Genomic DNA, 26,021 nt, shown 5'->3' with positions numbered 1-26,021 from the left:
TTCAAAACACACACAGACACACATACACACACACACACTCTCTCTCTCTCTCTCTATATATATACACCAAACTTTCATCCAGAGTTTCATCTCTGAGTGATATTTCTGAATGCTTGGGGCTACATCTCCATCTGCATGTATTATAAGCACATCACATCTAGTATGTCCAGTGATGTACTAATTTCCCTTCTTCCATCTTATTCTCCTTACTCTCAACCAAATTAACCCCAAATACTCAATCCTTGTAAATTGTCTATCATGTAGAATGACACGAATACCTACCCATTGATCTAAAGTAGAAAACAAATCTTAGGGGTCATTCTAGTTCTTCCTCACCCATTTCTAATCTGTCAAATCTGACTGTAGCTTCTGTCTCCACTGAGTCTTTATCAACCTATCTCCTTCCCCTACTAATAAGCTTCCTAACTAGTTCTCTTGTCTGAGGACTTCCCATGTCCTACTCCTTCAGTTATTCGGTTGCTAGTTTTAACACTTTCATTACAAACTGAAGGCTGCTTTCTACTTCCTACTGGCAATAAGACAATCCCTTAGAATAGTACACTAAGACCTTAGAAACTGATTCTCACCTACCATTCCAACTTCAATTTATGACAGTTCCCCACTTGTCTTAGTATAATCAAACATTGCATGGAGTTATGCTCATACTTCTGTGCATTCTAGCAATATCGTATGATATGTCATGTTTTCAATATTATTTGATTCACTTCATTTCTACTGTATTCTTTCCAGGCCCCTAACTACACTAGTTCAATCACATGTGATGACAGCCTTTGCAGCAGCTATGACCAGAGGAAACATCACTTTCTGCTAGACCTCACGTAGCCATTTTAAAGGTGGTAGGGGAGAGGCGTGGCAAGGTGTGGCTGTGGTAAAGAGAAGAGTGCACTAACTCTGGTGTAGCATATTATACTGGTGCCCACAGTGCAGATATGGGTAAAATTTACTATGGATTTTTCACACAATTTATGACAGTTCCCCATTTGTCTTGGTATAATCAAACATTGCATGGGGTTATGCACATACTTCTGCACATTCTTCCTGCTTTTGGAATAAGTAACTAGAGCTTTCAAAATTCAAATAATTTTTTGTCCCTAAATTGCAAATACAATTTCAAAAAGTTTGGAAAAAAAAAAGCCAGCCATAATGTTGCCACTTTAACAGAACATATTTGTTCATTTCTCTCTTAATATTCCTCTATGGATGTACACATTTGTATAGTAAATTTAAAATTTTGCATAATTTTCTCATATATTTTATTTGGCTATTCCTTGTCATGTTGCAAAAAAGGAACATCAAAAGTAAGAAAATATTATTTTGAGAAAAGGAGAAAACGGAAGAAGAAAGAATAAAATAGCGATGGGAACAAAAAAGATCTATGAATAAGGTTTAAGATGTATACCATGATAACCTACTCATCTCCCACAGGTGAGCTCCATATTTGGTTCTCAATTTCTCCAGCAGTCAATGTGAAAACAGAAGTTTGTCTGTTATCCAATTCCCAGTATCCATGTGATGCAAAAAAATGTTCTGGTAATTTCAATCATTCTTGGAACAAATATCGTCAAAAGAAATTTCTCTTGGGATCCTTCTAAAGAGAATACAGGGTGACATACCATCAACGTTCAGGTAGGTAGATTCCTTCGTAGAGATAGTACATCCTTATTTCATGTCTTTGCTCATGTTGATAATCAGAACAGGTAAGTGCCATTGCACAAATCACAGAATGATTTTTGAAAAAGCCATCTTTTGGAAAAACATTTGATATTATTAAGGCATTCATCTCTTAAAGTTACAGTAGTAGCTGAACTGTTATCCTTTAGAAAAACTTTCTGAATATTGTTTTTCTTTACGATACAGTTTGAAATGGTTTTAATATTTCCTACATGAAATCTTAAAACTCCAGGTTTTATATCTGGCAGTTGATGCTTCCTTGGAAGACCAAAGTTTAGGTTGAGAAGCAGAAATCCTCACTTTCTGATTATGAACATGGTTCCCTTTGAGGAAGTCTTCTGAGAATGTGGCTGGACAGAGATGTTACAGTCTTGGGCTTTTGTCTCTTGTGGAGAATAGGATGTTATCCTAAGAGGACTAAAACATAAGTTGAATAACATACTCAGGTTCATAGAGGTTCTGTCCCCAGTCTTGAGTCTTCTCCAGAAATGTGGCTAGATAGAGCTATAAATTTTGGACCTGAAGTATCAATTTCACGAGGAATGTTAACAATGCATGCTGGTAAGAAACCTGGATACTAAAATCTTTATTTTTCCATTTTCTGAGCCTTTGAGAAGATTTGTTAAGATAAAAGCAGTTTAAAAAATATTTGGCTTTATGTTTTTAGGGCTGTTCAGATACCTTGTTCATATGAAAAGAAAATCCTTCTGACTACAACCCAGATATGATTTATCTTACACATTCATTTTCTCTGCTGAAATGCATGTAACTTTAGCTACATGGTGACATTTTCAAGATATTTAAACAACATTGTACATATCTCAAGGCAGATATAATCATCTGACAGGAATGGTGCAGGTCTAGTGTAGTCCTTTCTAGAGATTCCCAGAGGGGAATAGGATGACTACTTGACTATTAAATGCGATATCTCTATATGAAGTGGAAGATTTATCAAATAACCAACTTATGAATAAAGGCTTGTGGTATTGCATATTACTGTGTGGAAAATCTGTGGTAAATTTTACCCACATCTCCAATATGGGCACCAGCATAATGGGCTACATCAGAGTTAGTTCACTCCTCCCTTAACCACAGCTACACCGTGCCATTCCTCACCCCTACCATCTTTAAAATGGCTATGTGAGGTCTAGCAGAAAATGATGTTTCCTCTGGTTTAAACTCTGGTCATAGCTGCACCAAAGGCCATCCCATGTGACTGAATTAGCGTAGTCAGAGGCCTGGAAAGAGTACAGTAGGATGGAATCTTTCAAACGATATTGAAAAGTTGACATATCATACTATACTGCTAGATTGTCTGTAAAATTTATTTCATAATGGCTATAAAATATTTTATAGAGCAGCTATATCATAATGTAACTACACCTTCTCTTATTATTATTTTGATTTTCCTACATAAATAAGACTTGAATGAATATTTTTACTCACAGTTTTTTCCTTCTAATCTATGAGGCACACAGTAAAGATTGGAGCATAATTTATGGTAATACAAAAGCACGAACTAGCTGTGCCATATTAGGAAGAGGAAAAGCAAAATAAGAAAGTAACAGGAAAGAAAAAAGAAGAAGGAATGAAGAGGAGGAGGAAGAAGAGGAGGAGGGATGAGATGATCACCCAGAAGGTCTTCCATTATAGGATGGAATGGCAGGACAAGCCTGTTTTGGTCATTATGGTAACACAGAGGCTTTACAGTAGCTGGCATATTCAATAAACATTTGTTGAATGAATGACTGAAAAACGAAAAATATAAATGACATATATCCAGTGAGCAGAACTATGTGCATGATGGTATCCCATCAGTTCATAAGCTAGATTTGGACCCATGTGAGAATGTGTATACTAGGTTCCTAATTTCTTTTAAATTGTCAAGGAGACAGTAGAGACATGTCCTGCCTGCGTTTAACCAGAACTTCCCTGATCACAAACCAACAGATATTCCTAAGTCTCCTAAAAAACCTTTTGAGTGATTGTTGCAAATATTCTGAGAATATGTGCTTCATATTCTCAGTATAAATGATTTTGGTTTATAATATCATTTATTTGTTGATTAATGCTTTTAAAATGTATTGACTTTATCTACAATGTCTTCACTCATATCAGGTTTCTTTAAAGTATATGTATGAGAAGTGTTTATGATATACACTAATATGTTAACGTTAAAGTGTTAACGTTCTTATACAGTCATGCATCACTTAGTGACTAGGATATATTCTGAAGACGCATCCTTAGGCGATTTTGTCTTTGTGTGAAAATCATAGGGGGCTCTTATACATACCTAGATGATACAGTCTATTGCTCTGAGGCTACAAACCTGTACAGTATGTTACTCTACTGAATATTGTAGGCAATAGTAACACAGAAGCAAGTATCTGTATATGTAAACATTGAAAAGGTACAGTGAAACTTCAGTATTATAATCTTAGGGACCACCATTATATATGTGGTCCATCACTGACCAAAACGTTGTTATGTGGCATATGACCCTAATTGCTGCCCATACCTTCCTGATGAAAGTATTGTGTGGTGGAGTGGGAAGCACACTGAACTGATGATACAGATTCTTGCTCCTAATTATCTCACTAACTAGTTGGCAGACCTCAGGCAGGCTACTTAAAGTTTCAAGCTCAGTTTTCTTTCCCTGTAAAATGGAGTTGTAGGAGGCAATTCCCTCCCCAGGATTCCATTCACTTAAGGGTCACACTGACCCTCTGCCCATCAGCTATAAGTGAAGAATCCTTTCAGTATGATGAGACTAAGTGACTGCTAATGTTTCTCTAACAGTGGGGCTGAAATACTATGAGACCATTGCATATGGTAGGTAAGAGCATGGGCTTTAGGAGTAGAGTAAGTACTGATTCTTCTCTGTCACTTTCTAGTATGTAGCCTGGGGCAAGTATTAACGTTTCAGAGGCTCAGTTTCCCTATCTATAAAGTGAGAATAATACAAACACTTATAGTTTTTGTATTAAATGAGACAGTGTAAATCCAGCCCAAAATACTGTGTCTGACACAACAGAAGTGCTCAGCCAAAAGCATCAATTTTTAACACTGTTATTTCCTTGGCTCCACTGAAATAACTGCTCTTCTAGTAGTACTTCTCCAAACTGATTATCAGTACTATTGTAATTACAGTACTTAAAGGATTTTAAGGTGCCAGCTTGGGCTGACTTGTTTAAAAATAATTGGAAAGACATGGGCTCGGGGGATCTTTAACAATTAAGCAAAACAACCTGTGTGCTGACCTTTACCCTGTGGTTCTTTTATTTAATAACAGTCTATTAATAAACACAGCTTTAGTTCTTTAATACTAATGTAATCCAAGCCAAATATGCTACCTAACAGCTGTAATAAACTTTCTTGCCCCAAAGAAATTTTGATGAAAATTTGCCTCACTTTTCAGTTTGTTTTGAAAGATGATTATGGAGAAGCTCTTAATTTTGAGTTCCTATCAATAAATATTAAGTCTCCTTAGTTTTTGATTATATGTAGATTAAATTTAAATAGAAATAAATGAGATAAAGTCATTCCTAGATTGGTGAGAGAATTTTTGAAGGCTGTATAAGTTGTTACTTTATAATTTTAAAACACTTAACCATAAAAGGGAAGGAAAACAGTCCCCAAAATGTAGGAAACCAGAGTACTTGCTTTGCTGTTAATTATAGCAGGAAATACCTGCGTGTTTATCATGACCCTGTACTTCCATAGTCACATTAACTTTTAAACAGTTTTCATTCCCTTTACCAACAATTGTCAGCCTGCCTTGTGGAAACTGATCATTTGCAAGGGAGTTCAAGATTACTTGCATAATTAAATCAGTAGTAACTGGCTTCTTCCCACAACTTGGGGATGGACCATTTGTAAACAGGCAACCCTACTAAGTGTAGGACCCGCTATAGCACCTGATAATTGGCTCACAATAATCTGCTGGGTCAACTTATGCTAAAGATTACTTGAGGACTCTCAAATTTTATAGCAAGTGTTCTATGTTACCATTATGTGTTTAAGAATTTCTTCTTAATGATTCCAGGTTTCTTTCTATTCATGAGATGTGAGCCTCAACTGATCTGTAGCAGGTTGTAGAAAAGTAATCACTATATTTCTGCTAGAAAGTTATCCGCAGGATACAGGATACGTCATATATTCCACAGACACATAAGAATCTACATTGATATATAAATCTGTAATATTTGCATGTTCAATATCTAAAATTCAATAAGCCATGGTATAGACTTGTTTTAATAATAATAATTCAATTTTTAAAGTTTCTTAAAAAGTTGCTTATTATCTTCAATCTCCATAGCTCTATCTCCTTTAATGTTTTATTATTTGATTAACTCTCATGAGACTTGTTTTAAAAGCAATTTGAGAGGATTGCATATTGCATTTACGTAACATTTGCTAACTGCCTATAGTCACTATTTGTCAAATACACATTTAATCAAAAGAATTGGGTTATTAAATGTATATGTTTTATAGCTTCTGAATTAGAGACAAAAAGGGGGACTTAAACTATTGCTAAGCTCTTGTGTATGTGCTCATCATCACAGTGTAAAATGAAGTGTCTTTGTTTTGAAGTCCTACCTGCTCAACCTAGTACTTTTTAGTTGGTGATGGGATTTGGTGGAGTTGAATGTAAAGAAGTAGCCAAAACTGGTTTACCAGAATCCTGAGTGTGGCAGAAGACCTTTTCTCTCCCCATTTTGTCCACCCTCAAACTTGCCAAGCCTTGTTCACTTTGGCTTTATTTTTAAAATGCATTTCTGGTGAGTGAGGAAAGGTTTCTGGACTGTGTTTTCAATGACTCACCCAAAATAACTCCATTCAACTTGTAAACGGTCCTGTTCTGAATGCAGATTGTATTTGTTCTGAGATGGGCATAAAGGAGCTGCAGAAGGGAGATTAGAGAAGGGAAATGTGCTGGGAGAGGCCAGTGCAGTTTATATTTATTCAGGTTCAGGCACATACCACGATTATTATTTTTTTTTTCAAAGACTTGTGTGTGTGTATGCTAAAGAACTGTTACAAGGTGTGTACCATTTAAAGCTCTTCAAGATACAGCAGTGTTAGATAGATGTATGGTTCATCTAGTCACGAACCTTCCTTTTCCTGGTCTTCATAAAATACAGAAAGAGAAATTTACATGAAAATATATAATTTCAAATATATGCATAGTGAGCTGTAATTTTTTTAAAGTTCTAAATGGCTCCAAAGAGAAAGTAATCATATACATAAACAAAAGAGCTAGAATATAATCTTAAATATGGAAGGGAAATTAACTATATAATAGGACAGTGCTAACACTGGGAATAATGATATCCTCCTGTTCGGTTGTGTGTTGCAGAAAAATTCTTAATATCATCTGGCATGGGTATAGACTGTGCATTTCATACGGACAGATATACCTTTTTAAAAGCTTTTATGATTCAAAATGTCAGAGACCTTTAAAAGCAACATTTTAGGGCAGGGCTGAGAAGAAAAAGTAAAAGGATTGATCCAAACTTGAGAATCAGGCTTCATAGATAGAAACCCAAAATGTTTGTGATTCATGGGTAACTATGTTCAGTAAAAAGGATTTCAAAACCTCCTTTGAGTCGTTTTATGAATTCGTGAAACAGAACAAATAGTCTATTCTGTTACATAATCTTGCTTCCCTTCATTGTTGATTAAGAATAGATGAGCCATTCTTACCTGTTGCTCAGAAACACCAGAGAATTGAGCCACTGAAAGGAAAACAAACTGGCCACAAGGTTTCACTGAGAAAAGAGTAAATTTAGCATTACATGGCAAAATGAATAAATTGTGATCTGAGAATGAGTGATAAAACTGACAAGCTTTTAACATGCACAAAATCAGAAAGTATATAAACTGATAATTTACCCAGATTGTATAAATAACTTGCAAGGCAAAATTCTAGTGGTATTAACACCTGCTTCTCCTTATCTGTACTTGGGAAAACAAGAGAAATCAAAATAACGGACTATTCTACATATTAATGCTTCCTTATGAGGAAAAGAAACTAATCTAAAAATCCTTGAATTTTTGCTAATGTGGAAGAACTCTAAGATCAAAGGTTTATAGGCTTTAAACATGTAATTTTATTGCTTTAGCATATATACAATAACCAGAAATACTAAAATCAGAAATACTTTAATAATTAATAATGGTTTCAATAATAGAGGAATATATCAATAACCCAATCTAAGTCAGACTAACCAGCATTCCTCAAAGTTCAATTACATGATTTGTAAATAAATCTCTGAAAATTTTTGAAGTGTTTACTCTTATTTATTAATATTTTTTCTTTGATTCTCTTTTATGCTATTGAAAATTATTTCACTGGTATCCCTGGAAATGTTAATGGATACATTGAGGGGCCAAAAAGATTTACTGTTGAAATACATTTTAGAACTATTGGGTTTAAAAAATTAAACAGTTTTGGCCGGGCGCGGTGGCTCACGCTTGTAATCCCAGCACTTTGGGAGGCCGAGGTGGGCGGATCACGAGGTCAGGAGATCGAGACCACGGTGAAACCCCATCTCTACTAAAAATACAAAAAAATTAGCCGGGCGTGGTGGCGGGCGCCTGTAGTCCCAGCTACTCGGAGAGGCTGAGGCAGGAGAATGGCGTGAACCCGGGAGGCGGAGCTTGCAGTGAGCGGAGATGGCGCCACTGCACTCCAGTCTGGGCGACAGAGCGAGACTCCGTCTCAAAAAAAAAAAAATTAAACAGTTTTAAAAAACAAGTTTTGAAGACGTCTCAAGTCTTTAACATTCATTGTGACTGGGCTGGGGTGGAGGAAGAGGAAGAGGTATAACATGCAGTGTTTTCCGTTCTTATTTTATATAGAATTTTTTTTCTCCAGGCAATACTATCAAAATATAAAATGCTACTTTGTTCATTTAACCTGATACTCTACTTAACCTTATACCTCTGAGCCCCCTTTTGTCTTAACGAAAGATGAGAATTTGAAGAAATAACTGCAACTCTACCACTCTCTAATCAGATTCTAAATAATTAAGATTTTGATGCACAAAATACAATTTTTGAGTATATAAATATTATTAAACAATACCATAACTAGAACCAAAATGGCTTAGCCTACCCAATAGTAAATCTTTTGTAATTTTAAATATCTAATTAAACCAAGAACAATGTTTCCCTTATGATTTATGCTTTCCCATATAAAACTGCCTGATTTAACCAAAGTATATGTTTTCCATCCTTGCCTGAACTTATGCCAATTTTAAAATACAGCTGCATAAGCATGATGATAGATGCCATTTGCTAATATGAGAATTATTGCCCCATATGAAATTGATTTATTTTTGCTTTCTGTAATATAATCATTCTAATAGCTATACTGAGCACCTACATCATGTGAGATTCACATCAATTTGGGAAGGTAGTTATGATTGCTATTTCAAAGATGAGAAAAGTCATGGCCTAGGGATATTAGCTGTCTTGCCTTATACCATACAGCCAGAAAAAGAGGGAAACATTTCAAACTTCAGTCTAACACCAAAGACCACGTTGCTTCCACTATGTCATGCTGGATGGAATTATCCACATTTAATACACATTTCTTTCTTTTTCCACCTTGCAAGCATCACTGATTCAGACAATACTTTTTTTTTTTTTTTTTTTTTTTGAGACAGAGTTTCACTCTTTTTGCCCAGGATGGAGTGCAATGGCACAATCTCAGCTCACCTCAACCTCCGCCTCCTGCGTTCAAGCTATTCTCCTGCCTTAGCCTCCCGAGTCCCTGGAATTACAGGCATTCGCCACCATGCATGGCTAATTTTGTATTTTTAGTAGAGACAGGGTTTCTCCATGTTGGTCAGGCTGGTCTCAAACTCCCGACCTCAGCCTCCCAAAGTGCTGGGATTACAGGTGTGAGCCACCATGCCTGGCCCAGACAATACTCTTTATGTAGAGCTTTGCAATGTATATTTGCAGTTGGTGTACAACATAGTACTTGTTTGGGAAAAAAAATCCTTGAAGAAGCAAACATGCAGACTTTCTTCATGTGTAGCATTCATTATCGAATAAATGAAATACCTTGGGCATTTTAAAACATCTGTAAAAGTTGAGAATACAATGAAAAAACCTTACTTTTCAAGGCAATAGCATACTACTTCAAGGATTTCCTTCTCTATTACTTCTATACCCTCAACATATTTCATTTAAAAATGCCATGTAGAAGAAAACACACATTTGTGCTACTGGAAACTGAATAATGTATATACTCTACTTTGTTACCTGCTGGTATTTTTTCCCCCTTATTACTTGACTCTGGTTGTTTGATTTTTTAAAACTATGGTTAATTATTGCCTTTCACAAGAATTCTTTGTTGTTGTCATCTGAAAGTGTATTTAAACAACTGCAAACCTAAATAAAATATAAGCATTATAGAAATAACATGAAGCAAATTTTAAAATAATCAATTTAGGTGTCTCTTTGAAGAACACAAAGAGATGTCAGGGTTCAAAACTTTTTAAAGCCAGCTTCAGCATTCTGTTTTGTTATGTTTAAATTCTCATTAGCAAAAAGACTCAAATTCTTTTTGCTAATTTGAAACTACCTCAAGGAGACCCATTATCCCTTGTGAGATCAGCATTTAAAAGTGTAAGGGGTGCAAGAATACTGAAGAATGTTCTATCATCTCTCACAATTTACAATCTGGCTAGTAAGCCAAACATACCTTCCAGGGCCAGTCATATTATTTACTGTACAATCCAGTCCCCAAATAAATGACGTAGACATGCTGTTGTATATCAGATCCCTGTGGGAGGGGTGTGATCAGGAGTGGTGGAATGGTGGAGTCAAAAAGTTCTGGCTTAGCTAGATTTTGAAAGTCATGAAGGTAGTGGATAGAAAGAACAGGAATGAATTAAGAAGCAAAGACAGAGTAGGCAACAGCACTTAGATATGATAGAATTGAAGTTGGGAGCAGCAGAGGAAGAGGGTGGGTCCATAAGAACCCTGGATAAAACTTTGAAGGCAGCAAATTTTGTGGCATTTGACCAGCCCTTTCAATGCCTCTTCTTAGGTACCTTCTTTATTCATTCTCTTTTTCATCTTCCACACAGGCAGCGAGACTCTGGCCTATCTTGGAGAGCCATTAAACCGTTAGCTGCATCCTACTACAAGACCTTTGAAGGCTGAGAAATTCTTATAGGTTTCAAGAAAAGATTTTCTAGTAGTGAAATTTCAAGCCATAGAGATGTTAATATCACTGTTCTAACTCCCCTGACATTTGGCAGTACATATATGAGACTCAGAAGAATATTATGACGGTTCTGGAAAGCTAGTCTGGATTTTGGATTTGATCTTGGGGATATTAGTAAACCATTAGAAGATGTCCTGGAATTGTAAATCTAGAGCAATGCACTAGAAAGGAGATAGGAAAGAATGAAGGCAGGAAAATCAGTGTGCTATTTTAGTAGTCTATGACTTATGTGTAAATGCCTGGACAAAAACTAGGCACTATTTCATCTCCAGAGCATTCTTCATTCCAAATTCTCCAAAAGTTATGGTTTCCTGTAGCTATCAAACAATGCACTTAATTACCTTGTAATTCGAATGCTTCCATTAGGAATTTTACTATGCTCTTGATTTTAATTTCAAATGAAAAATAATTCCTTCCTTAAAATATTTTGTCTATGCAAAATATTCTTTTCAATCAGGTTAAGATTTTTAAAAGTGTTCTAACTTGTTCTTCAGCGCATAGCCAAGTACAATAAAATATTGGAAGCCTTACTTACATGTATAGTTTAGATGTAACATTTAGGGGAACAATGCTGCTTGATAGGTCTGTCACATTGTGTCTGGTTTTGGATAGAATTTGAGTCTTTTTGCTAATGAGAATTTAAACATAACAAAACGGCATGCCGAAGCTGACTTTAAAAAGTTTTGAACCCTGACATCATTTGTTTCTTGTAGCATGCTGTCTCACCAAAATCCAAGCAACTATCCCTACATTGTCCCAATTATTGTTTCCTCTATTCTCCCTCACCGAAGTCCATCTTCAATGTGAAATTTCCAGATTAAATATCCTTTCACAATTCATTTTCATTCATAACATAAACACGATAAATAACTTTAAGTATGAAAGTAGCACTCCAGGAAGCTTAGTCTTTTGCAGTTTTGACATTTTGGCAACACCAATCAAGCACCTCTTTCCGTCCTTACCCCAATTTCTTGGACACTAAAGAGTCTACATTCAGGCGACTCTTTCAAGTGTACGTTTCAGTGTGCCCAAGCAGACACTTGTTTTCTCGCGGGGGGCATTTTGTGAGACTTGGCCTCCCCGCTTTCGTTCTATTTTTGGGTGAGGGAGGAGGAGGAGGAGAGGAGGAAAGATTATTAACAAACTAATCTCGCCCATTCCGCGGGCAGCAGTGGGGGGCTGGCCTGCTCCGCGCCGTGCCGGGCGCGCCCCGCCCTACCGCGCCCCGCGCGCCCCCGGCCGGAAGGGGGCGTGGGCCGCCGCCGAGGGAAGGCGCGCAGTCGCGCAGCGGCCGGCCTGCCCGGAGCGCGTCAGGCGGGGGGTGGGGAGCCGGGGCCAGGCGGGCGGGCGCTCGGCTCCCAGCCGCGCTCCCTCGGGCCACTAGCGCTCCCGCGCCGCGCCCGGCCGCCTTCATGTGAAGCGCCGGCCCTCCGCCCCTTCCCTCCCCTTCCTTCCCTCCCTCCTTCCCTCCCTGTCCCCTCCTCCTCCTCCTCCTCCTCCTCTTCCCGCGCCAGCTTCAGCTCCCCGGGGCCCCCTGCCCGGCCGGGCGCTGACAGCAAGGGCGGGGGTCCCCGCCGCCTCCGTGTCTCGCGCAGGGTCCGGCTGGGGTAGCGGAGCCCCCCGTGCGGCCATGGACCGGCCCCTGTCGTCGTCGGCGGAGGCGGAGGAGGAACTGGAGTGGCAAGTGGCGAGTCGCAGGAGGAAGGCCTGGGCCAAGTGCCGCAGCTCCTGGCAAGCGTCGGAGACGGAGGATCTGTCCACAGAAGCGACGACGCAGGACGAGGAGGAGGACGAGGAGGAGGATCTCCCCGGCGCGCAGCTGCCAGCAGCGGGGGGAAGAGGTCGGTGCGCCCGGCCGGGCTCCGTGGGGAGGCTGGCGGGCTGGGGAAAGTCTCGTGCGCCGTGGGCGCCTGCCGCGAGTTCTGGGAGAGCCTCGGGCACGGTAGGCCCAGGGGAGAGGGGACACTTCCGACCTTCAAACGCGCGCGCTGGACGAGGCGCACCCAGCGTCAACACAGACAACTGGGTGCCATCGGATTTCCCTGCCAAGGGACGCTGAGACGTGTCGCTTAGGCTGCATTTGCCGTGGTAGATTTTCCTACTTGGGAGGGTCCAGGGTGACCCCGCCGTCGTAGTGCTCCTGGGTGGTAACGTGCTGTCCCCTCCCTCTACCCCCCAGGAAACGTGCCCAACGAGAAGATCGCGATATGGCTCAAGGACTGCCGGTGAGTGCTCCCTGGCCCGCCCGCGTCCCGGGGGAGATCCGTGCGGACGGGACGCCGGAGCAGAGCCACTCGGGCCGCGTCCCTGTGGGTCCCGCGACCGTTGTAAGCTACAAACCGGAAAGTGAGCCGGCGGATAGCTTCCTCCTCTAAGCGATTAGAAATGGAAGTGCTGTGACCGCTGATTATTTGGTGACCGTGTTGACTTTACAGTTAGGACTTGAGCTGCTCACGCATCTTGTTAGCATCAGAGATCAGAAATCCAAAACAGATACTCATGCCATATTATGTTTGTTCTGTTTTTATTGAAAGAATTCTCACATCTCACAGGATATTTTATTTTGCTTTAGTTTTGGCATCTGTACAACTGGCACGGAATCATTTTCCTTTCAAATGTGTTTTAGACGAGTTTAATTTACCTAACTACACTAAATGGGCTTTAATTTTATTTCTGTTTGGGGAGCTATTGAAACTAGCTAACTTTGTACTTATAGTTTACTTCTTGAACATGGAATTGTCAGATGGCACTGGAATTCTCAGGGAATAGAACTTTTAAAAGCATTCAGACTGCATAAATCTGTTTAATTACATGCTTTGGCAACTGGTACAAAAATGTTTGATAAAATACAGAGGAGATGAATCATGTTGCAAGTAAATCTGACTACAGCACAATGTACTTGTTTCTTATTTTTTCCACTTTATTTGCTAGTTGTAAAATCAAGAATGTAGCCTTTAAACTTTTGTTGGTGTTTGCTTTCGAGCATATTTTTGCCTTCTCAATTTAGGCTTTCTTAATATTTTGTTCAAATATTAGAGTTAGGGTAGTTTGTTTTGTTTTGTTGTGGAAAGTGATTCATATGCCAGTTTGCCTTCTCTAAAGACAGACAAAATATTGGCTACCATGATATTAATGCCCTATTTTGATGAATCGACTGGAACCTTATTGAACACTCTTTATTACAGAACTCGTACCCTTTATTGGAAGTGTCATAGACCCTTCTGAAATATGATGACATATATGGAATAACTTCTCTTTAAAGATGCACAGAGGCAAATATACTGCTTGAAGTCCTTGGACCCCAGATTTACAATCTAGCTGTAAATCAATCTCCCGGTTTTCAGATAAGCCTTAGATATTAGATACTTCACTCAAAGTATGGATCAAGAAATTGTATTAATGTGCTACTGGTTCATTTAATTGTTAAATACTAAAATAGTCTATAATTTAAAAGCTTGAAATTTTGAATATACATGTTCAGGACCTTTTGAGTGAGATCTGATGAAACTAGTATCTTTCAGGTTTCCTCTTAGAAATGTGTCTGAGAAGTTGTTTTGTTACTTTTACTTAAGTCTTTTAAAGCCTCCAATGTGACTCTTTATTTAAATACAGTCCTAAGTACAGTATTGGCTTACTTTAGGTTTCTTAAAATAGGCTTAGCATTACAAATACATTTATAATGTTTTGTTGTTTAAATTCAAGTGCATATTCAAAAGAATTTTAAAAATTAAGAACAAGAGAAGAATCACACTATAGTTTAATGACATATAGGATTTAAGATTGTGTAAGAGATCCTATCAATTAGACAGTAAATAAGTGCATCTTTTTTGAGACAAATGCAGTAGGCAGATGTTGACATTCACCAGGGCACAGTCAATCCCTGACAATTCCAGAAGTTTTGTTGCCAATACTGATTTATGTGGGCAGATTCTGTAGTCTGCTGCTCCTTCTCTCATGGATTTCCTTCTCGTTCCTACGGTTGCACCTATTCTACACAAGAGTGGCATTCATTTGTATCCAGGAAAGGTAGAACAAGTAGTCTTTTAATTTTGGCTATATTATCCCAGATTCGACTTAGGATATGTTGCGTCTGTATTTTTGTTTTAAATAACAACTCAAGTTCCTTCTCAGAGTTGGGCATCTGTGTATTTTGTTTATTATGTACAAATGACCTGAAGACAGCATTTTACCCACTTACTAAGTTCTCAAATAGTCTTTGTTTCTTAGTGCCGTCCATATCCTGAATAAAGATACCGTGTTTTCTTTCCTTAAAGGGAGTCTTTATTTTGATAACCATTTGTGGGGTGACTAAGTAAAAACTGCTTGAATTAACATTTAAGAAATGATAGAGATTTTGATAGAATTTGGAAGGGAGCAACTATAAAAGTAAGATATTTGTTTTTGAAGGAGGATTCCTGTTATTCTGCTTATCTACCATTTTCTGTTAGTACATAGACCAGTAGAGACATCTGTGGACAGAGTAATACAATGTTTATATCCAAGAAAGTAGCCATCAGGGAAGGATGACTTTTTAAAGACATACATTAGAATTTTATTAAAATATATGCAAAAAATAGATTAAAGCTTTTATTAATATATTTATGGTAATTGCTTGTGATTCTTTTACGTTTCAAAAGCACTAAGTTTTAAAGAGCTGCCATTGTTAGTATACTTGTAGAAAGTTTTAACCTTTAATTGGCATTTCAGTAACATTTCCTTGAAACTGATATTTTCATGATTGATCCCATGTCTCATTTGAATTTTTAACAGGTATAAATTGTTACTGAAGAAAGGTTTGTATCACAAAACAGACCCTCCAATATAAAACAATGTGTTTCTTACTATAACTTGGTTTCAGAGAATTAAAAGTGTTTATTTTTGTATTTGAAAAAAAGATATTTCTCTCATCTATATTTGAACTACAAGAATGAAAAAATTTTAGCAATGGCTAATCTTAATGTTGATTCTCAAGTCAACTTTTTAGTAATTTTCAAAGTTAAATGAAGAATATATGTATTTTTTAGCTTAAAAACAGAAAGCGAATCTCAAGCTTCTACATTTATATAAAGAAAAAGATAGTTGTTGGGGCAAGGGGGAGGCACTAGGTGATGCTCTGAAATGCTATTGCTAGATTAACAGATGGGGTTAAGGAAACTGTTGGGCCTCATTTCCAACTACTCTTCACTTTTTAATTTTATTAAGGTTAAGTTACCTATGACTGAAGATTTGTTTTCTTCTAATTCTGTTTTCTTTTTTGATGGAAGGGGTTGAGAAGAACAGACATTTTCTTAATGCTTATTGTCAGTCATTCTCTCTTTTTTGCAAAGAAAAATGCCAATTCACATCATTTGTCATTGCCATTTTTGCCCCTAATTGTTGGCACATCAGACGTGATTAAATCATTCCTGCTGAACTGACTTGATGACAGGTATTTGCTTAGTTAGTGAATATTACTTATGTAATCTACTTGCATTCCTTTTGTGTTTTTGGAGGAGAGTTTAACTGTGATGAGAAGCTTATTGAGCTATAACTCTTTAAGTAAGGCTGTGTAATGACAACTTTCCAAATAGCCTTCCACAAGACTAAGGCTTATACGTTTATATGGTTTCAGTACACCTTTGGGAGCCTCACTGGATGAACAAAGCAGTAGTACACTCAAGGGTAAGAGAAGATTGCCTTTCTAAATCTGTTCTTTATGACAGTTCTACTTCGTCCTCTGGGTAAAAGCGTATATATGACTTATGAAAGTGATAGTCATGTTTATAATATATGCTATTCTGAGCCAGAAGCAAAATGGAGAAACTTTGTTATAAACTGTAAAACAGTAGGGAGTTTAAGCAAATTGCTTAGCCTTTTCACAACGTGAAACTTACATCTTTATTGTCCAGTTAGATATTATAAAGACTAATTAAATATGAATATATGATATGCAAATATAAGGAAAATACTTACTGAGTGAACAAAAGTTGAGTCAACTTTCGTGCAGCATTTCTTTGCTTACATTTACTGAAATTGCCACACCTAAAATTTTACCACCTGTTCAAGACAGAATTCTAAAGTTCAAAGTACGACAAGCATGTGCAGGCAGTGGCAAGGCATATAAAAAAACATTTACAGCGTCAGGAAAATCCAGCTCCTGACTTAATATGAGATGGATAAGAAAAATATTTGCTCCAGGATCTGGTTTGCCGTGAAACTCTTGGTATGTAGTCTAATTGAACATCTTCAAAAATATAAGTTTAAAACAGCCTATAGGTTAGCTTCTGAGAACTTTATGTTGCTGGAAAAGTGGTTTCTTTATGTTAAAGTAAAAGCTTATACCTGCTTCTTGAAGTTATATAGTCAGAATAATGTCTGAGTACATTCAAGTCTGAAACATTTTACTGTATAAGATATTTTGCTGGGTGAATTTAACTAAAACAGTGATTTTATATGAGGGTGGGGAGGAACAGAACACCAGGATGAGTTTTCAAATGTGTCTTTCAGGTGTGCTTGTGAGAAATGGAGGAAGTTTTGAAGATGATTTGTCATTGGGAGCTGAAGGTATGTTTGTTTGGAAGAACTGTATTTTTGTGTAGTTTTCAAATTAAAAAAAAAATGAGAAAGCTGAATGCTTTCAGGTTTATGATCCTCAAGCTAAATTTAAAGGTCTTGAAAATGGCTCAGGCACATTTCACATTACCTTTGTTTGTTAATAATCTAGTCGTAGTCTGTAGGATACATGTAGGGATGACTCTGAAAAACCATGTGAAGCGTCCATCTGTCTTTCTTGGACTAAATGCTTAAAGGAACAGTTTGTAACAAACCGTGGTAATATAACTGAGGGAAGAATTGTCCTGAAAAAGGAAGGACGCTTAAATATTTATACATGGGAAAACGAAATTGAAGCTTATTTTTAGCGCAAAATAGTCTTATGTCATACTTACAGCTGCAGCTTGTCTTTCTCTTTGCATTTAAGTGTCTCCTGTCTTTTCCCCGTTTTCCTGATTTTTAGAAGATTAAAGGGGAAAGACAAAATAGCAGAGCTAATATAATTTTATTAGAAATCATGCTGGTGTTTATTCCAGAAAGCATTAGATTTTAAAAAGTGTGTTGTGCTATTTAACAGTTTTTACAAGTTATGTAATGTTTTCCAGTAGATTTATAATGAAGCTTTCTTGTACAAAAAATTAAGAATTTTTAATTATTTTACTGGTATTTTAAAAGCTATTTTATAGCTCATTGATCAAATTGAATAGATTATTCATAGCTGTATAGCTCAGTTATTAATGTGTACTTTTTTAAAAAAACAAGGATTTTTAAAAAATCTTCAAAGCTTACAAGTTGATGAATAGTGAATTTATACATTGAATTTAATGTCCTTGATTTTTTCCTGTTTTAAATGCATCGGTAAGGTAAGTTACTTATATAGAACCTTCTAACATTTAAAACTCTGGAATATGCGAATATATTAGTTCTTATTATTTCTGTTTGTATATTTTCAAGCTCTATAAAGAGCTTAAACTTACTGCTTCCCAGTCAGTACAGTTGAACATGTTGTCAATCTGTTATTAAAATGCACTTTGCACTTTTGATATTTGCCTTGGTAGTTTGATAATATTGAGTGATTTTATTGGAAACCAGAACCTAAAAAGGAGTCTCATGAAAGAGTAAATCTATTACGTTGTTTTACTGAAAATTATTTCAAGGCTATTTCCATTCATTAAGTAAATAATTACCGAGCGCTGTGAATTGGGCACCTTTCTGTTGGATGTACAAAGAAACACAAAATTGTCATAACTTTGTAGATCAGAAATGAAAAGCAATTCATGTGTGCTGAAATAGATGTGTTTATAATTAATTTTATTCTTTGTATTTGTCTATAAAGGTTAAATGAATAAATTTAACTTTAAACATTAACACTTATCTGTTTAGAACTTTAAGCTAAAGTTCTATCATAAAGTTGAAAGGCAATTTTTAAAAGAAAATTTATGTTGAAATAAGTAGAAGTTTTCAAGTTATATGTGTGAAAAATCAGTTATAACCTTAAAAAAAATCCGCATTAGAAATTGACACATACTATTGCCACACTTAATGTTAAATCATGTTTTCCTCTTAAGATATTATTCATTAATAGCTTTTAAATTTAATAATTAGTACCACATATATGGTACGTATCTTCCTCATTACTTGTTTCTAACCTGTTAAAGAAATTTAACTGGTTCCCTATATGTTTTTTTATTTTAAACACTCAAGTGAGAGTAGTTAGTTTTATGCTGCCAAAACACAAAAACACCCTTCAAAAGCTCCTGGCCCTGTTCTTATCTATCTGCATATCACTTTTAATAATGCAGATTTAATGGACCAAGATAAGTGTTTAATATATTAGGCATTTAATTCTAATATTGTAGGTAATTTGATTTCTTGATAATTGTATCATAGTAGTTATAGTCCTACTAACAATTATGCTCTACATTTATTATTTTTACCTGTAGCCAACCACCTCCATGAAAGTGATGCTCAAATTGAAAACTGGTATGTAGCTGTTTTGTTCTATTTCTTTTAAAAAATGAAGACCATTAATGAAAATAAAGTTATAAAGTTTTATATAATCTGATTTTGTTTGTAGCAATAATATCTTGGCCAAAGAGAGAAGATTACAGTTTCATCAGAAAGGGAGAAGTATGAATTCCACTGGATCTGGGAAAAGTAGTGGGACAGTTTCAAGGTAACTTATTCTGAAATTGTTTTGGAATTACATTGTGTTATAGATGACCTACTCTTATCATTTTTTCAATCTTGGATTTGACCTTGATCACATGAAATCAGAAAGAACACAAAAAGAGTGTTTCCTATACCAGCACAACTGATAGGAGCTTTTTGTTTTGTTTTGTTTTGCTTTGAGATTAAATAAAAAGCAACAAATAGGCTTATACTGCTGCTGGAATCCATAAATGAGTATTTTGAGCCCTCTCAGCAGCCTGAAAGAGGAACTGCATAGCGGAGTAACTTGTAGTTGTAGAGAACCAAAATTCATTGTTAAGGACTTGAGTTAACTCTGACACAAAAATCAGAATAAATTTTTCTAAGTTACAGCTTGATATTTAAGCATACTTTTTTCAACATATTAAACCAAAGATCTTTCAAATATATAGTATAGCCAGGCACAGTGGCTGACACTGGTAATCCCAGTGCTTTGGAGCATCAAGGTGGGTGGATTACTTGAGCTCAGGAATTCAAGACCAGCCTGAGCAATATGGCGAAATGGCGAAACCCTGTCTTTACAAAAAATGCAAAAATTAGCTGGGTATGGTGGGGTCCACCTGTAGTCACAGTCACTTGGAAGACTGAAATGGTACCCAGGAGGTTGAGGCTGCAGTGAGCTATAATTGTGCCACTCCATTTCAACCTGGGTGACAGAGTGAGATGCTGTCTCAAAAAAACCAAACAAAAAAATACCCTTGCCTCTTCCCGGCCCGCACACACAGTATATTAAAATACATCAGTGCATGTGCCTATGGAATCCAGTTTAAACTTAACCAAATTATAATATTAGAATCTGAGCATTTTCTCTGAAACAAATTGAAATGTCTCTCTGTTGAAGTTCCATCTCTAACTTTCCTGTTTTCTTCAGTGAGTCTTAGAAAGCTTGGATTATCACTGGTATGAGAGAGAAGGGATACTAAATATTTAATTCCCAATAGGATTAGAGTAGTTACCTTTGTGTAACCCACACTCTCCGTACCTTACTCGTCCTCCTTCCTGAGTGGAAGTGGTTGGAGAGAAGTTGAAAGTAAGCTCCTCCCTCACTTCTCTGAAATCAGCTTGTTATCTTTATTGTTCCTCCTAGGACAATTGCCACTCCTAGGACAAGGATAGCAGAAAAGCTCAAGTTTCACAAAATGTCCCTCAGTTCCCTCAGTTCCTTTTCATTTCTTCTTTAATCTATTTATTCCTTATTCTTCATCATCTGTCTACTTGTTTTAGCTGCTTTACAGGGAATCTCTTAAAATGACAAAAAAAATAAGGTGAGGAATCACGCAGGGAATCTCTGACTGTGTTCTTTGGGGTTAGCTCTTTTCTGCAACTCTAGCAACTTGAGACAATGAACCCTTTATAAGGGCTATTTATTCCTCAGTACACATGTGTAAACATGGTAAAATAAATAATGGTTTCCAGAGCAGAAGCTGAGAAAAAAGATTTTATCACAGGAAATCAATAATACGTATTCATTTGTAATGTGGTGTGGACTGTCAATTTATTTTATATTTTCATGTTTCCTTTTTTGCCCCCTTTTTTTATAGTGTTTCAGAATTGTTGGAACTTTATGAGGAAGATCCTGAAGAAATTCTTTATAATCTTGGATTTGGACGTGATGAACCAGATATTGCTTCTAAAATTCCTTCCAGATTTTTTAATTCATCATCCTTTGCCAAAGGGATAGATATTAAAGTATTTTTGAGTGCTCAGATGCAACGGATGGAAGTAGAAAACCCAAATTATGCTTTAACAAGTAAGATTTTTAAGTGGTAGGCGTATTATTTTCTTAAATTATAGCATCTACAGCAAGATGGTCTTATTTTAAAGCCTTCATAATTTTCAGGAATAGCACTGGAAAGTAAAGAGATTGATTAACACAAAAGCCATTTTTACATGTTAAAATTAAGCTATTTTATTACTGTATTTATAGTGGTTAATTTGCCTGTTTTTCCCCTCCTCCCCAATTCATGACTCAAGTGTTACCATAACTTATTTGCAGAACCTTATTGTTGTCTACAGATGGCTTTTATTCAAGAAGAAAAGAAGTAAGAGAGGAGCCTTGTTAATCTTAAATGAAGTCATCTATTTCAGGAACTAGTCTGGCTAATTTGATCAGTTTCACTCATATCTTTGCTTATTTTCTTTCTGTTAGTCAGAGATTCCAAAAATAGGATTCCAATCCTGCATTGTTTATGGATCAGTTTTAAGAGATTAATAAATCCCTCCCCCTGCAAATTAGGTATAAAATATATGCTTACATGCATTTTCTTAGGAGAATTTTGAAAGAGTCTTAATGGAGTTCAAGACTTAAGAATAGAATCACAACTGTAGATTCAATAGCTAGTTCTTTCTGTTTTATTCAGTGTTGCCATTATGCTTTGTGCTTATTTCTGATTTTTTAAAAATACAAATTCTGGTGCTTAGAGTAAAAATCTTGCTCCTTGTTCCCACCCAGTGAATGTAGAGAAGGTTTAAGTGTTAGATGAGGAAAAAATAGGGTTTTATAATCTTTGTGATCTAAGTGTAGTTTTTGGAATTCTAAACAATAATATGCATTTAATATATGTGTATGTATATATATAAATATAAACATATAATTAATATTGTTTCTTTTGGTAGGCCGTTTTCGTCAAATTGAAGTGCTTACTACTGTGGCCAATGCATTTTCTTCTTTATATTCCCAAGTCTCCGGGACTCCCCTGCAGAGAATTGGAAGTATGTCCTCAGTGACCTCTAACAAGGAGACAGACTCACCTCCACCTTTAACTCGAAGTAACACTGCAAATCGTTTAATGAAAACACTCTCAAAACTGAATTTATGTGTTGATAAAACAGAGAAAGGAGAAAGTAGTAGTCCTTCTCCATCAGCTGAAAAAGGAAAGATTCTAAATGTTTCAGTGATTGAAGAAAGTGGCAATAAAAACGATCAAAAGTCTCAAAAAATTATAAAGAAGAAAGAATCATCTTCTATGTTGGCTACAGTTAAAGAAGAAGTCTCTGGTAGTTCAGCAACTGTTACGGAGAATGCTGATAGTGATAGAATTTCTAATGAAGCAAATAGTAATTTTAACCAAGGAACTGAAAATGAACAAAGTAAAGAAACTCAAAGTCATGAGAGTAAACTGGGTGAGGAATCTGGTATTGTAGAATCCAAATTAGATAGTAATTTCAACATATCCAGCCACAGTGAGCTGGAAAATAGCAGTGAGCTGAAAAGTGTCCTTATATCCACACCTGAAAAAGAGCCTTGTGCACCACTGACAATACCATCCATAAGAAATATAATGACACAGCAGAAGGACTCCTTCGAAATGGAAGAGGTAGGTAAAAAATTACTGAGACTGGTTTCAAGTTGCAAACTAGGAAAAAAAGTACCAAAAATGCTTATAAAATGAGAGCTAATAGATTTATGCTAGAAAAATTTATCCTAATTTTGACTTTCCAGGTTTATGTTTCACAAACCAAGAATTGGTCTCAGGATTATGTGATGTTGAGGTAATGGGACAGTTCAGTAGCTCCTCCAGATCTTTATCCACTAGTTGATATTTGAACTTAACCCTCTTTTCTCGCTCAAGGGTAAGATTTTGATGCTCAAGAAAGCCCTGAGAAAGTATATTTAAATTCAAAGCAATATTGCATAATGGTTAGAAACACAGGCTTTGAAATCAAACAGGAATTTGAGTTCTGTCTGCCACTGAATGACTGTATGCCTTTGGGCAAGCTTTTCTTAACATATCTCAGCAGTAAGGATATGTGAAGAAGGCTTTGGGGATAGTTCTTGGTATATGACTAGAAAGAACATGAAGATACTACGTACCTGCATGGGGAGGATAGGGACCCTCGAATAAGCAGGTTTGAAAAGCCACTGAATAGGGTTTCTGCAAGGCCAAAAGACCAATGTTTGGTTACTTGTTATTTGTGTCCAGTAATATACCTGATAGTTAACATAAATTTTTAATTGATAAAAGATACTTATTTTGAATGAGGTTCAGCTAAAACTGCTTCTGAATAGTAGGAGCTGAATAGCTTGGGGCAGGAAAACTGATGTTTACCAAGCATCTGCCCTGTGCTGGGCACTGTTCTTGCCTCTTGAAGTACTTCATTGCAGTCTGTGAGGCACATAGTTGTGGTCTCATTTTATACATGAGGAAACTGAGGCATATGTATGCTGATGAAGAGTTGTGGCTATAAATTATATAATGTGCAATTTGTCTTTTGTAATTTATTACATTAGATGTGTTTTAGTAATAGTTCACAGTAGTTTTAACATCACACACCATTATTTTAGGGAATTAGAAAATGAAATAATTGATTCAGCTCATAAATGTCCTTTTAGGTGAGTGTCTCTCTCCCTCCCTCTCCCTCCCTCCCTCCCTCACATTATTGAAGATTTTTCATTTATTGTAAAATTTCAGTTGCTGATACAGATTTTTGCCTTTTTTGTGGTCTGTTAATACTTTAATTACAACTGAATAGTGAAATAAAGAGGGAGTAGGAGCAGCACCTTGGAATATTTTACGTCTTCTTTTGAGCTTTTTTCTTTTATTTCTTTGTATATATTTATATTTCTTCTATATTTTTACCTCCTGGTATAATTTATTTCTCACCATAATGAGTGCGGAAGATGACTGTGATGACTACATTAAAACCTCTGTTTGTTCTATTTCACTCTGATCCCTTTTTGACTTTGTTTTGGTCTAAACTTGTTCCAGCACTCATAATTAAAGTGTAAATTTTTGCCTACCATTAGGGCCCTTCTTCTATGACAATTAGATATGGCAGTTAATTTCCTTGTTTAATACAATAGCAGAGCATAAAGATCTAAACAAATTATGTTAGGTAATTGCAAATCTGATATTGGTGACTCCGAATGAACAACACTCATATTTTCAAGTAAGTCACTCTTCAAAGAAGTCAAGGAAGTTTATTTTTAATTTCTAAAATTCCTGAATTCTAAGCTATAGTTAGTTTTTAAAATTTTTTAAGATGCCATACACAAAAGGTTTTTAAAACACTTATAAAGTGCTAGATGTACTTTTGTGGCGAGTTAACGTTTAATGATAGTCTGGGGTTTTTTTGCCCCCTCTACTGGCAAAAAAGGTTAATGAAGAAAGTAATGTGGCATTGACGTGAACATTTTTTTGAAGTACAAGATTACATGCATTGGTGGAAGAATAATGGGAGATTTTTTTTTAAAAAAATGAATTTATGGTCGACCACAGCTACATTGTAAATATGGGGAATTTTAAAGAAAATAATGTATCTTCAGATATATTTAAAATATGGATAAAAACCTCCTGGAATTGTGTTTTCACCCCTAAGGGAACATTAAAGAGAGCTTTGTAGAACAATGGATAAAGAAAGGAAATAATGTGTTAACTTTAATTTCCTCTTCTCCCAAACACTTGAATCATATTGACAAATGAAGAGAACAATCTTATTGAAACTGACTTTTAGATCCTATTCAGTGTAGTTTGTTACTATTTTTCTTTTGGACCTCTTTCCATGAGGTTTGATTCTTGCTGGGAATTTTCTTCTTGTGAAAACCATGAGTAAATATAAGTTAGAGCTCCCTCTGTCTCAGTAAATCAGTTCTCAGAAAGATTATCTGAGCATGAGCTGCTTTGGGAAGCTAGGAAGGAGAAAAATGTTGCAGATATGTTGACTGCATGAAGCTGCCTAATCCATCTGAGACAGGAGGTAAGATCCCACAGTCACCAGAAGCAAAGAGACAAAATACTTAAATGTAAAGAGAGCTAAATAGATGATGAGACTGATCCTGGCCTGGTACAATGGAAGTGTCTATTTCTTATGTTAGAGAAAGAAAAGGCCAGAGACTTTCAGTTAAAAGTCAACTTGCCTTATAAAGTGTCTTGTAGACTATTTAAAATAGTTATGAATGTTTATAACGATGTTTTTTTTTTTTTTTTTGAAACGGAGTCTCGCATTGTCACCCGGGACTGCAGTGGCACAATCTTGGCTAACTGCAACCTCTGCCTCCTGGGTTCATGTGATTCTCCTGCCTCAGCCTCCTGAGTAGCTGGGATTACAGGTACATACCACCACACCCAGTTAATTTTTTGTATTTTTAGTAGAGATGGGGTTTCGCTATGTTGGCCAGGCTGGTCTCGAACTCCTGACCTTGTGATCTGACCACCTCGGCCTCCCAAAGTGCTGGGATTACAGGTGTGAGCCACCGCACCCAGCCTATAACTATTTATAAAAAGTTATTAAACCCTATTCTTGAATTTCTAATTCTTCCAAATGACTTGCTTCATTAATTCTTGTGTTCTTCTTGAATGGCTTATTTTGAATACGTCATGGTAACTCTCTGAAGCCATAG

The 26,021-nt window shown here is 36.5% G+C and overlaps 1 protein-coding gene across 6 annotated transcripts in view; it reads left to right on the top strand.

Annotated features, from left to right (window-relative positions):
* Nucleotides 1-12,217: 12,217 nt before the first annotated feature.
* ITPRID2 (ITPR interacting domain containing 2) overlaps nucleotides 12,218-26,021 on the top strand; it is a 38,743-nt gene continuing 24,939 nt past the window's right edge. For 3 of the 6 annotated variants that reach the window (XM_032755231.1, XM_032755234.2, XM_032755228.2), the window contains exons 1-8: nucleotides 12,218-12,780; nucleotides 13,119-13,164; nucleotides 16,551-16,600; nucleotides 17,426-17,482; nucleotides 19,414-19,453; nucleotides 19,548-19,646; nucleotides 21,223-21,431; nucleotides 22,298-22,998. In XM_032755231.1, coding sequence (XP_032611122.1) covers nucleotides 12,570-12,780; nucleotides 13,119-13,164; nucleotides 16,551-16,600; nucleotides 17,426-17,482; nucleotides 19,414-19,453; nucleotides 19,548-19,646; nucleotides 21,223-21,431; nucleotides 22,298-22,998 — 1,413 coding nt within the window. In that variant the 5' untranslated portion in view covers nucleotides 12,218-12,569. Of the gene's footprint in view, nucleotides 12,781-12,911; nucleotides 13,028-13,118; nucleotides 13,165-16,550; nucleotides 16,601-17,425; nucleotides 17,483-19,413; nucleotides 19,454-19,547; nucleotides 19,647-21,222; nucleotides 21,432-22,297; nucleotides 22,999-26,021 lie in introns of those variants that run through there. The other 3 variants (XM_032755229.2, XM_032755230.2, XM_058440523.1) reach the window with 2 other exon arrangements.

Source organism: Hylobates moloch, unplaced genomic scaffold, assembly GCF_009828535.3.
Source record: "Hylobates moloch isolate HMO894 unplaced genomic scaffold, HMol_V3 SCAFFOLD_1, whole genome shotgun sequence".
NCBI classification, from domain to species: domain Eukaryota; kingdom Metazoa; phylum Chordata; class Mammalia; order Primates; family Hylobatidae; genus Hylobates; species Hylobates moloch.
This window is presented reverse-complemented; position numbering and strand designations above follow the sequence as displayed.